General features: G+C 45.8%; 1 protein-coding gene across 4 annotated transcripts in view; it reads left to right on the top strand.

Annotated features, from left to right (window-relative positions):
• LOC118372978 (transcription factor COE1-A-like) overlaps positions 1–13,694 on the top strand; it is a 139,406-nt gene that overhangs the window by 16,758 nt on the left and 108,954 nt on the right. For all 4 annotated transcript variants that reach the window (XM_052487818.1, XM_052487817.1, XM_052487816.1 and 1 more), the window contains exon 6: positions 3,734–3,802. In XM_052487818.1, coding sequence (XP_052343778.1) covers positions 3,734–3,802 — 69 coding nt within the window. The remainder of the gene's footprint in view (positions 1–3,733; positions 3,803–13,694) is intronic.

The raw sequence follows: 13,694 nt of genomic DNA, 5'->3' as shown, positions 1-13,694 counted from the left end.
CTCTCGCTCCAACACTTCATCTCTACCAAATGGAGATAACTCTCGCTCCAACACTTCATCTCTACCAAATGGAGATAACTCTCGCTGCAACACTTTATCTCTAACAAATGGAGATAACTCTCGCTGCAATACTTCATCTCTAACAAATGGAGATAACTCTCGCTGCAACACTTCATCTCTACCAAATGGAGATAACTCTCGCTCAAACACTTCATCTCTACCAAATGGAGATAACTCTCGCTCAAACACTTCATCTCTACCAAATGGAGATAACTCTCGCTGCAACACTTCATCTCTACCAAATGGAAATAACTCTCGCTCCAACACTTCATCTCTAACAAATGGAGATAACTCTCGCTCCAACACTTCATCTCTAACAAATGGAGATAACTCTCGCTCCAACACTTCATCTCTACCAAATGGAGATAACTCTCGCTGCAACACTTCATCTCTAACAAATGGAGATAACTCTCGCTCCAACACTTCATCTCTAACAAATGGAGATAACTCTCGCTCCAACACTTCATCTCTAACAAATGGAGATAACTCTCACTGCAACACTTCATCTCTAACAAATGGAGATAACTCTCACTGCAACACTTCATCTCTAACAAATGGAGATATCTCTCGCTGCAATACTTCATCTCTAACAAATGGAGATAACTCTCGCTCCAACACTTCATCTCTAACAAATGGAGATAACTCTCGCTCCAACACTTCATCTCTAACAAATGGTGGCACTTTAGAAAGTATAACTTTCTTTGCCGGGTTCATAAGAGGAAATACTGACGTCTGCGTATTTGGTATGTTATTGTCCCGAGAACGAGTGTGCAATACAACACCATTTTCAACTATCGTATTCACCTTTTCAATGGAATCTAAGAATATCACCACAGTGCTATTCGTCCTTGAGGCTGATTTTATGCTCTCATACCCAATGATAGCGGCAACTGCTAAGCTACATTCTTCCACCGAACACCCTGCCGCAGCAGGAATCTTTACTCCATGCCGCCGACAAAGTTTTTCAAACATCAACCCTCGTCTATGCTTCCCTTTTTCAGTCTGTAATGGTTTGCAAGCCCTGCCACATCCGACGAGCATCAGAGTACGATTCGATCTTAGTCGATCTTAGTCCAGTATTGATGCTTTGCCTGTTTCATGGTTCGTTTGGAGGGCATAGCGGGATTTATTATAAGCTTCCGGGTTAGAGTCCCACTCCTTGAAAGCGGCAGCTCCATCCTTTAGCTCAGTGCGGATGTTGCCAGTAATCCATGTCTTCTGGTTTGGGTATGTACTGTACGTATGGTCACTGTGGGGACGACGTCTTCGATGCACTTATTGATGAAGCCAATGACAGATGTGGTGTACTCCTCAATGCCATTGGAGGAATCCCGGAACATATTCCAGTCTGTGCTAGCTAAACAGTCCTGTAGCTTAGCATCTGCTTCATCTGACCACTTTTTTATTCATCTCGTCACTGGTGCTTCCTGCTTTCATTTTAGTTTGTAAGCAGGAATCAGGAAGATAGAAGTATGGTCAGATTTGCCAAATGGAGGGCGAGGGAGAGCTTTGTAGCCGTCTCTGTGTGTGGAGTAAAGGTGGTCCAGAATTTTTTTCCCCTCTGTTTGCACATTTAACATTCTGATAGAAATTTGGTAGATTTAAGTTTCCCTGCATTAAAGTCCCTGGCTACTAGGAGCGCCACCCCTTGGTGAGCGTTTTCTTTTTTGCAAATGGCAGAATAGAACTCAGTCAATGCATTCTTAGTGCCAGCCTCTGACCGTGGTGGTATGTAAACAGCTACGAAAAATACAGGTAGATAGTGTGATCTACAGCTTATCATGAGATACTCTACCACAGGTGACCAATAGCTCGAGACCTCCTTAGATATTGTGCACCAGCTGTTATTTCCAAGAATACATAGTCCGCCGCCCCAGCAGCAGGACGCTGCTGTTCTGTCCTGCCTGTACAACGTATAACCAGACAGCTGTATGTTGATGGTGTCGTCGTTCAGCCACGACTCTGTGAAGCATAAGATATTACAGTTATGAATGTCCCCTTTGGTAGTTTAATCTTGCACGTAAGTCATCGATATTATTCTCTGAAGATTGCACGTTTGCTAGCAGAATGGAAGGAAGTGGGGTTTATTCGATCCCCTACGGATTCCCAGAAGGCAGCCCGCCCTCTGGCTCCTCTTTCTCCTCTTCCTCTTCACCCAAATCAATGGGATCTGGGCCTGTTCCCAAGAAAGCAGTATATCGTTGGCGTCAGGCTTGTCAGACTCGTTAAATAAAAAAAGGATTCTGCCAGTCCATGGTGAGTAACCGCAGTCCTGATGTCCAGAAGTTATTTTCAGTCATAAGGAATGGTAGCGGCAAGACGTTACAAACAACGCAAATACGAACAAAAACTACAATCGGTTGGAGACACGTAAAATGTGTGCCTTCTTCTCCGGCACCATTTTTACTAAAAACTTGGCACCACTGGGAAGAATTTTTTAAAAACAGACATACAGTGGCACAATACCTGACCACTGTGACTGACCGAAACTTAAGGAAGGCTTTGACTATGTACAGACTCAGTGAGCATAGCCTTGCTATTGAGAAAGGCCGCCGTAGGCAGACCTTACTCTCAAGAGAAGACAGGCTATGTGCTCACTGCCCACAAAACGAGGTGGAAACTGAGCTGCACTTCCTAACCTCCTGCCCAATGTATGACCATATTAGAGAGACATATTTCCCTCAGATAACACAGATCCACAAAGAATTTGAAAACAAACCCAATTTTGATAAACTCCCATATCTATTAGGTGAAATACCACAGTGTGACATCACAGCAGCAATATTTGTGACCTGTTGCCACAAGAAAAGGGCAACCAGTGAAGAACAAATACCATTGTAAATACAACCCATATTTATGTTTATTTATTTTTTAGCTTGTACTATTTGTACATAATGTGACATTTGATGTCTTTATTCTTCTGGAACTTCTGTGAGTGTAATGTTAACTGTTTATTTCTATTGTTTATTTCACGTTTGTTAATTATCTACTTCACTTGCTTTGGCAATGTTTCCAATTCCAATAAAGCCCTTAAATTGAATTGAGAAAGAGAGTTGCAGAAAGGTAGGAGGGGAGGGAGAAAAGGAGGGATGTGGAGAAAGAGTCCTTGTGGGAAATAGAGAAGATAGAATGTCTGGTTTTCTAATGACGTCAGAATAGAGACATGGTGCTAACTGAGAATAGAGCCCCGGAGGCTTCAGAGAGTTCTGAACCTGAAGCTGTCTCTGTCCCAGCCTTTCCTGATAACCTCAGTCACCTCACCTTACTTACTAATACTATGTTGATTTGATTGATTGACTGATCTGTTAGGCACCTTCTTGATTGAACACACATTCTCTCTCCTCTCCCTATCTCTGTCTCTCTCTCCCCTCTCTCCCCTCTCTCCCCTCTCGCTATCTCTCTCTCCCTATCGCTCTCTCTCCCCATCTCTCTCTCTTTCCCCATTTCTCTCTCTCCCCCCTCCCTATCTATATTTCTCTCTCCCCTCTCCCAAACTATCTCTTCCCTATCTCTCTCTTCCCTCTCATTATTTCTCTCTCTCTCCCCTCTCTGTATCTCTCTCTCTCCTCTCTGTAATCTCTCTCTCCCCTCTCTCTCTCCCCCTTCTCTCTCTCCCTCTCCCTATCTCTCTCTCTCTCCCATCTCTCGCTCTCTCTTTCCATCCCTCTCTCAGTCGGTGTTGTGATAAGAAGAGCTGTGGCAACAGAAACGAGACGCCCTCTGACCCCGTCATCATTGACAGGTAAGCAGGCTCCACCCCTGTGCTGCCAGTGATTTGTACAGAGGAGGAAGGTGTGCCAGGGTGTGTGATGAGCATTGAGCAGCTCAGGGTTGCTTCTGTCAAGTCTTAGTTGTTATGTTGAGTTGTCTCAGTGAAACAAGCTGAACCTCCAGCCTGTACTGTACCTGTATCAGTCTCAGTGAAACAAGCTGAACCTCCAGCCTGTACTGTACCTGTATCAGTCTCAGTGAAACAAGCTGAACCTCCAGCCTGTACTGTACCTGTATCAGTCTCAGTGAAACAAGCTGAACCTCCAGCCTGTACTGTACCTGTATCAGTCTCAGTGAAACAAGCTGAACCTCCAGCCTGTACTGTACCTGTATCAGTCTCAGTGAAACAAGCTGAACCTCCAGCCTGTACTGTACCTGTATCAGTCTCAGTGAAACAAGCTGAACCTCCAGCCTGTACTGTACCTGTATCAGTCTCAGTGAAACAAGCTGAACCTCCAGCCTGTACTGTACCTGAATCAGTCTCAGTGAAACAAGCTGAACCTCCAGCCTGTACTGTACCTGTATCAGTCTCAGTGAAACAAGCTGAACCTCCAGCCTGTACTGTCCTTAAAAAAAACACCTTTATTTAACCAGGCAGGCTTGTTGAGAACAAGTTCTCATTTACAACTGTGACCTGGCCAAGATAAAGCAAAGCAGTGTGACACAAACAACAATACAGAGTTACACATAGAATAAACAAACGTACAGTCAATAATACAATAGAAAAAGTCTATATACAGTGTGTGCAAATGAGGTAAGATAAGGGAGGTAATGCAATAAATAGGCCAAAGTAGCAAAGTAATTACAATTTAGCAAATTAACACTGGAGTGATAGATGTGCAGATGATGATGTGCAAGTAGAAATGCTGGTGTGCAAAAGAGCAAAAAAGTAAATATAAACAATATTGGGCTGAGGTAGGTAGTTGGATGGGTTATTTACAGATAGGCTGTGTACAGCTGCAGCGATCGGTAAGATGCTCAGATAGCTGATGCTTAAAGCTAGTGAGGAAGATTTAAGTGTCCAACTGCAGTGATTTCTGCAATTCGTTCCAGTCATTGGCAGCAGAGAACTGGAAGGAAAGGTGGCCAAAAGAGGTGTTGGCTTTGGGGGTGACCAGTGAGATATACCTGCTGGAGCGCGTGCTACGAGTGGGTGTTGTTATAGTGACCAGTGAGCTGAGATAAGACGGAGCTTTACATAGCAAAGACTTATAGATGATCTGGAGCCAGTGGGTCTGGTGAGGAATATGTAGCGAGGGCCAGCCGACGAGAGCACACAGGTTGCAGTGGTGGGTAGTATATGGGGCTTTGGTGACAAAACGGATGGCACTGTGATAGACTGAATCCAGTTTGCTGAGTAGAGTGTTGGAGGCTATTTTGTAAATGACATCGCCGATGTCGAGGATCGGTAGGATAGTCAGTTTTACGAGGGTATGTTTGGCAGCGTGAGTGAAGGAGGCTCTGATGCGAAATGAGAAGCCGATTCTAGATTTAATTTTGGATTGGAGATGTTTAATATGAGTCTGGAAGGAGACTTTACAGTCTAGCCAGACACCTAGGTATTTGTAGTTGTTTTTGTAGTTGTCCACATATTCTAAGTCAGAACTGAGAAGAGAGGTGAAAGGAGAGAGGAGAGAGAGAAGAGAGAAGAGTGGAGAGAGAGGAAAGAGAGCAGAGAGAGAGAAGAGGGGAGAGAGTGGAGAGGGGAGAGAGAGGAGAGGGGAGAGAGAGGAGAGAGAGGAAAGAGAGGAGAGGGGAGAGAGTGGAGAGAGGAGAGAGGAGAGAGAGGAGAGAGAGGAAAGAGAGGAGAGGGAGAGAGTGGAGAGGGGAGAGAGGAGAGAGAGGAGAGAGGAAAGAGAGGAGAGGGGAGAGAGTGGAGAGGGGAGAGAGAGGAGAGAGGAGAGAGGAGAGAGGAGAGGGGAGAGAGGAGAGAGGAGAGAGGAGAGAGGAGAGAGGAGAGGGGAGAAAAAGGAGAGAGAGGAAAGAGAGGAGAGGGGAGAGAGTGGAGAGGGGAGAGAGAGGAGAGAGGAAAGAGAGGAGATGGGAGAGAGTGGAGAGGGGAGAGAGAGGAGAGAGGAGAGGGGAGAGAGAGGAGAGAGGAGAGAGGCTGGTGTACAGCATTGGAGAAGTGGTTATAAGACGAAGGGGAAGTTGCCATGTTACAGTACCAGTCTAAAGTTTGGACACACCTACTCATTCAAGGATTCTTTTTTATTATTTCATATTTCTACATTGTATAATAATAGTGAAGACATCAACACTATGAAATAACACATATAGAATCATGTAGTAACGGAAGGTGTTAAACAAATCAAAATATATTTTATATTTCAGATTCTTTAAAGTAGCCACCATTTGCCTTGTTGACAGCTTTGCACACTCTTGGTATTCTCTCAACCAGCTTCTGGAATTATTTCCCAATAGTCTTGAAGGAGTTCCCACATATGCTGGGCACTTGTTGGCTGCTTTTCCTTTACTCTGCGGTCCAACTCAACCCAAACCATCTTGAGGTTGGGTGATTGTGGAGGGCAGGTCATCTGATGCAGCACCTGGAGGTGTGTTGGGTCATTGTCCTGTTGAAAAACGAAGGATAGTCCCACTAAGCGCAAACCAGATGGGATGGTGTATTGATGCAGAATACTGTGGTAGCCATGCTGGTTAAGTGTGCCTTGAATTCTAAATAAATCACTGACAGTCTCACCAGCAAAGCACCCCGACACCATCACACCTCCTCCTCCATGCTTCACGGTGGGAACTACACGTACGGAAATCATCCGTTCACCTACTCTGTGTCTCACAAAACACGGTGGTTTGACCCAAAAATCTAATATTTGGACTCATCAGACCAAAATACAGATTTCCACCCGTCTAATGTCCATTGCTTATGTTTCTTGGCCCAAGCAAGTCTCTTCTTCCTTTTGATGTCCTTTAGTAGTGCTTTCTTTGTAACAATTCAACCACAAATGCCTGATTCACGCAGTCGCCTTTGAACAGTTGATTTTGAGATGTTTCTGTTACTTGAACTCTGTGAAGCATTTATTTGGGCTGCAATTTCTGAGGCTGGTAACTCTAATGAACTTATCCTCTGCAGAATACGTAACTGTGGTTACCTCTTGCTTATTTGAGCTGTTCTTGCCATAATATGGACTTGGTCTTTTAGCTATTTTCTGTATACCACCCCTACCTTGTCACAACACAACTGATTGGCTCAAACGTATTTAGAAGGAAAGAAATTCCACAAATTAACTTCTAACAAGGCACACCTGTTAATTGAAATGCATTCCAGGTGACTACCTCATGATGCTGGTTGAGAGAATACCAAGAGTGTGCAAAGCTGGGTTCAAGGCAAAAGGGTGGTGTGAGGGAGTGCGTAACTGGCGGCAGGGAAGTCAGGCGCAGGAGAGCAAAACTGGGTAATCAACGGAGCAGTTTTATTCATAAAACCACCAGAAACCAGAACAATAAACAAATTGGTACAAAACCCGTCGCGCACCAGAGAAAACGTGCACATGCACCTACAATAAACAATTCCACACAAAGACATGGGGGGAACAGAGGGTTAAATACACAACATGTAATGGGGGATATTGAGACCAGGTGTGTGAGAAGACAAGACAAAACAAATGGAATATGAAAAGTGGATTGATGATGGCTAGAAGACTGGTGACGCCGACTGCCGAGCGCCGCCCGAACAAGGAGAGGAACCGACTTCGGAGGAAGTAGTGACAGATATATAGTGACAAATATAAAATATATTTGTTTAACACTTTTTTGGTTACTACATGATTCCATGTGTGTTATTTCATACTTTTGATGTCTTCACTATTATTTTACAGTGTAGAAAATAGTCAAAATAAAGAAAATCCCTTGAATGATGTATCCAAACTTTTGACTGGTACTCTATAATTAAGCGTTAAGGCCCAAAATGGCGTGGTGTTTTGCCAATTTACCACAGCGCAGGGCCATTCTTAAGCATGACGCAAAGCGGTGGTTTATTGGCCATATATCATGAACCCCCGAGGTGCCTTATTGCTCTTATAAACTGGTTACCAACCTAATTCAAGTAGTAAAAATACATATTTTGCCATAACTATGTCATATGGTCTGATAAACCACGGCATTCAGCCAATCAGTATTCAGGGCTTAAACCACCCGGTTTATAATTGAGTCTGTTCCAGCCTCATACACACAGTGCACAAAACATTAGGAACATCTGCTCTTTCCATGACATATACTGATTAGGTGAATCCAGGTGAAATCTATGATCCCTTATTGATATCAAATGTTAAATCCACATCAATCAGTATATATGAAGGGGAGGAAGCATGTTCAGGAAGGATTTTTAATGCAACCGCTGTGTCAGATTTCAAAAAAACTTTACGGAAAAACATACCATGCAATAATCTGAGTACGGCGCTCAGAGACCAAACAAGCCAAAAAGATATCCGCCATATTGTGCAGTCAACAGACGTCAGAAATAATATTATAAATATTCACTTACCTTTGATGATCTTCATCAGAATGCACACCCAGGAATCCTAGTTATGCAATAAATGTTTGATTTGTTTGATAAAGTTCATAATTTATGTCCAAATAGCTCCTTTTGTTAGGATGTTTGGTAAGTAAATTCAAACGCGCGTGAAATCAAGCCAAAACGTCGGACGAAAAGTCCCAAAAGTTGTATTACACGTCGTAGAAACATGTCAAACGAAGTATAGAATCAATCTTTAGGATATTTTTAACATAAATCTTCAATAATGTTCCAACCGGAGAATTCCTTTGTCTGTAGAAAAGCAATGGAACGCAAGCTAACTTTCACATGACCGCGTGTCACTAGCTCTTGGCAATCTGCCTGACACCTGGCTCAATCCCCTCTCATTCAGCCCCACTTCACAATAGAAGCATCAAACAAGGTTTTAAAGACTGTTGACATCTAGTGGAAGCCTTAGGAAGTGCAACATGACCAATATCCCACTGTATCTTCGAAAACCTACAAACCTCAGATTTCCCACTTCCTGGTTGGATTTTCTCAGGTTTTCACCTGCCATATGAATTCTGTTACACACACAGACATCATTCAAAGAGTTTTCAAAACTTCAGAGTGTTTTCTATCCAAATATACTAATTATATGCATATTCTAGCTTTTACGGCTGAGTAGCAGGCAGTTTACTCTGGGTACCTTATTCATCCAAGCTACTCAATACTGCCCCCCAGTCACCAAGAAGTTAAGCCTTGAGACAATTGAGACATGGATTGTGTACGTGTGCCATTCAGAGTGTGAATGGGCAAGACAAAAAAGTAAGTGTTTTTGAACAGGGTATGGTGGTAGGTGCCAAGTGCACTCGTTTGTATCAAGAACTGCAACACTGCTGGGTTTTCAAGCTCAATAGGTTCCTGTGTGTATCGAGAATGGTCCACCACCCAAAGGACATCCAGCCAACTTGACACAACTGTGGGAAGCATTGGAGTCAACATGGGCCAGAACGCTTTCGACACCTTGTACAGGTCATGGCTTTAGAATTGAAGGCTATTCTGAGGGAAAAAGGGTGTGCAACTCAATATTAGGAAGGTGTTCAGTGTAGTTTGTTTCCTTGTTTGTGGAAATGCTGAATGGGCTATTACAACTGATAAGAATATAGTGCTGCAAAATGAGCAAGCAAGTACATCCTCCTCTCAATCAATCAAATGTATTTTTAAAGCCCCTTTTTACATCATCCGATGTCACAAAGTGCTCCTTTCTCCTTCTGTCCTTCTCTTTTCTCACCTGACCTATTTTCTAATCCAGGAGGTGTGTGTGATGGAGAGGAAAAGGAGGACATATTTTTCTGTGTCCTAATTTGATGTTAGCTATTGCTACCCTCACACCTGATCCTCAGCACAGTCCAACACATCACAGTCCAGCACAGTCCAGCACAGTCCAACACAACCCAACACAGTCCAGCCCAGCACAACACAGCCCAACATAGTCTAGCACAGTCCAACCCAGCCCAGCACAACACAGCCCAGCACAGTCCAACACATCACAGCATAGGACAACACAACCCAACACATCACAGCCCAGCACATCATAGCACAACACAGCACAACACAGTCCAGCACAGTTCAGCCCAGCCCAGCCTAGTCCAGCACAGCCCAGCACAGCATAGCCCAACACAGTTCAGCCCAGCACAGTCCAAAATGGCCCAGCACAGCCCAGTGCAGCCCAAAAAATATTACAGCCCAGCACCACCCAACACAGCCCACACCGCCCAACACAGCCCACACCGCCCAGCACCACCCAACACAGCCCACACCGCCCAACACAGCCCACACCACCCAACACAGCCCACACCGCCCAACACAGCCCACACCGCCCAACACAGCCCACACCACCCAACACAGCCCACACCGCCCAACACAGCCCACACCACCCAACACAGCACAGCACCACCCAACACAGCGCACACTGCCCAACACAGCCCACACCGCCCAACACAGCCCACACCGGACAACACAGACCACACCTCCCAACACAGCCCGCACAGCACAGCACAGCCAACATCGCCCAACACAGCCCACACCGCCCAACACAGCCCACACCGCCCAACACAGCCCACACTGCCCAGCACCGCCCACACCACCCAGCACAGCCCAGCACCACCCAACACAGCCCAACACAGCCCACACCGCCCAGCACAGCCCACACCGCCCAGCACAGCCCTACTTACTACTTTTTATCTACTTTGGGACTACTTAGCATGTTAGCTAACCCTAACGCTAACGCTAACCCTCACCTTACCCCTAACGTAACCCTAACCTCTATCCCTAACCCCTAGCCTAGCTAACGTTAGCCATCTAGCTAATGTTAGCCACAACAAATTGCAATTTGTAATATATCAGGCGTTTTGCAAATTCTGAACATATTCGAATTGTAATTCATATCATATGAAATGGATGATGGACATCCACAATGCACGATGTAACATATCATACTAATTGGAGTGTCTTGGATTTACATTTAGTATGTTACGTCTAGTCCTGAGACCAGGTTGGCCACACACAGCACATACAGTAACTTCATTCATCTACTTATCAGGATTAACTGTGTGTGAAGGGTTAACATGCTGCCAGCTTGGCTCAGTCAAACTACTGGGAGGACAGGGGTAAACCCCTATGCAAAGAGAGATGAACACACACACAGTGATGGGCAGGCTGAAGCTGTGGTGTTGGGGTGCAGCTGTCTCAGAGCGCTGAGGTGAGGCCTTCCACTTCACTGGAGCAGAACAGTGGTCACACAAACACACATGCACACAAAATACACACACACAAACTGAGCCAGATAGAGATCCCCTACTCCCAGCCACAGTGATGCACTGGTCATTACTTCATTAACACACACACACACACACACACACACACACACACACACACACACACACACACACACACACACACACACACACACACACACACACACACACACACACACACACACACACACACACACACACACACACACACACACACACACACTGCAGAGAGTTCACACATGTATTTATTTCAGTTTCAGTTGAGCTCAGCACACTTCATCTCTCTCCACCCCAGAGAAGTCTTAAATCAACTCAACTATCCACTTAACAATCACTCTGGTGTAGGCAATAGGCACACACACACACACACACACACACACACACACACACACACACACACACACACACACACACACACACACACACACACACACACACACACACACACACACACACACACACACACACACACACACACACACACACACACACACACACACACACACACACACACACACACTAAATCAAAAGGTATTTTCTTTGCTCTGATTGGTAATCTTGTGAACTACAGCTTTGGTCTGAGCTGTTTTAGGATGTTTGTGTGTGTGTTTGTGTGCATGGGTGTATTTGTGTGTGTGTGTGTCTTGATGGAGGTTTCCTGGCAAGTGTGTGTGTGTCTTGAGTGAAGAATGTCAAACAGGAAGTGCTCCTCCCGGGTAAATGATGTCATTGCTAGCAGCTTCCTGTTCCAGAAGTTGCATCTCTGCTTCCCTGCATCCCTATCCCTCTCTCTCTCTCTCTCTCCCTGTATCCCTATCCCTCTCTCTCTCTCTCTCTCTCCCTCTCTCTCTCGGTCCCTCCATACCTACATCGACCTCTTTCTCCCTCTATATCTTTCTCTGCCTCCATCCATCTCACTTGCTGGCTCATCATTATGCAGACAGACCTTCCCTAAGGTGCTGGTCGCTTCACAGCACTGACCTGCAGACACACACACACACACACACACACACACACACACACACACACACACACACACACACACACACACACACACACACACACACACACACACACACACACACACACACACACACACACACACACACACACTGACCTGCAGTTCAGTGCACGTGTTTGGTCTGGGGGACTGATGGGGAGAGTTGTGATTGACAGGTGAGAGTTGGGAGGTCGAGGCTGTTTTAAATCATCCCAGCCAACCTTGCTCTCTCTCTCGCTCTTTCTATAAGTAAAACTCCTCTTCTCTGAAGTCCACTCCTTAATCATTGTTCTTTCACTTTACCCCTCACCTTTCTTTTGTTTGTGTTGTGTGTTGGGAATGAAGGGGTGTATCAGGCCAGAGTAGAGCTGGGAATGAAGGGGTGTATCAGGCCAGAGTAGAGCTGGGGAATGAAGGGGTGTATCAAGCCAGAGTAGAGCTGGGGAATGAAGGGGTGTATCAGGCCAGAGTAGAGCTGGGAATGAAGGGGTGTATCAGGCCAGAGTAGAGCTGGGGAATGAAGGGGTGTATCAAGCCAGAGCAGAGCTGGGGAATGAAGGGGTGTATCAGGCCAGAGTAGAGCTGGTGAATGAAGGGGTGTATCAGGCCAGAGTAGAGCTGGGAATGAAGGGGTGTATCAGGCCAGAGTAGAGCTGGGGAATGAAGGGGTGTATCAGGCCAGAGCAGAGCTGGGGAATGAAGGGGTGTATCAGGCCAGAGTACAGCTGGGGAATGAAGGGGTGTATCAGGCCAGAGTAGAGCTGGGGAATGAAGGGGTGTATCAGGCCAGAGCAGAGCTGGGGAATGAAGAGGTGTATCAGGCCAGAGTAGAGCTGGGGAATGAAGGGGTGTATCAGGCCAGAGTAGAGCTGGGGAATGAAGGGGTGTATCAGGCCAGAGTAGAGCTGGGGAATGAAGGGGTGTATCAGGCCAGAGTAGAGCTGGTGAATGAAGGGGTGTATCAGGCCAGAGTACAGCTGGGGAATGAAGGGGTGTATCAGGCCAGAGTAGAGCTGGTGAATGAAGGGGTGTATCAGGCCAGAGTACAGCTGGGGAATGAAGGGGTGTATCAGGCCAGAGTAGAGCTGGGGAATGAAGGGGTGTATCAGGCCAGAGTAGAGCTGGGGAATGAAGGGGTGTATCAGGCCAGAGTAGAGCTGGGGAATGAAGGGGTGTATCAGGCCAGAGTAGAGCTGGTGAATGAAGGGGTGTATCAGGCCAGAGTACAGCTGGGGAATGAAGGGGTGTATCAGGCCAGAGTAGAGCTGGGGAATGAAGGGGTGTATCAGGCCAGAGTAGAGCTGGGGAATGAAGGGGTGTATCAGGCCAGAGTAGAGCTGGGGAATGAAGGGGTGTATCAGGCCAGAGTAGAGCTGGGGAATGAAGGGGTGTATCAGGCCAGAGTAGAGCTGGGGAATGAAGGGGTGTATCAGGCCAGAGTAGAGCTGGGGAATGAAGGGGTGTATCAGACTTAAATGAGTAAATCTAATGTTCCAGTTCTCTAAGTCTGTCCGAGATCCAATAACTATTTAAATCACTGATGTCTCTCCTTTATTCTGATGTGTGATTGTCT

Source organism: Oncorhynchus keta, chromosome 30 (assembly GCF_023373465.1).
Source record: "Oncorhynchus keta strain PuntledgeMale-10-30-2019 chromosome 30, Oket_V2, whole genome shotgun sequence".
Classification (NCBI taxonomy): Eukaryota; Metazoa; Chordata; class Actinopteri; order Salmoniformes; family Salmonidae; genus Oncorhynchus; species Oncorhynchus keta.
The sequence above is the reverse complement of the archived record's forward strand: the minus strand, read 5'-3'. Positions and strand labels throughout refer to the sequence as shown.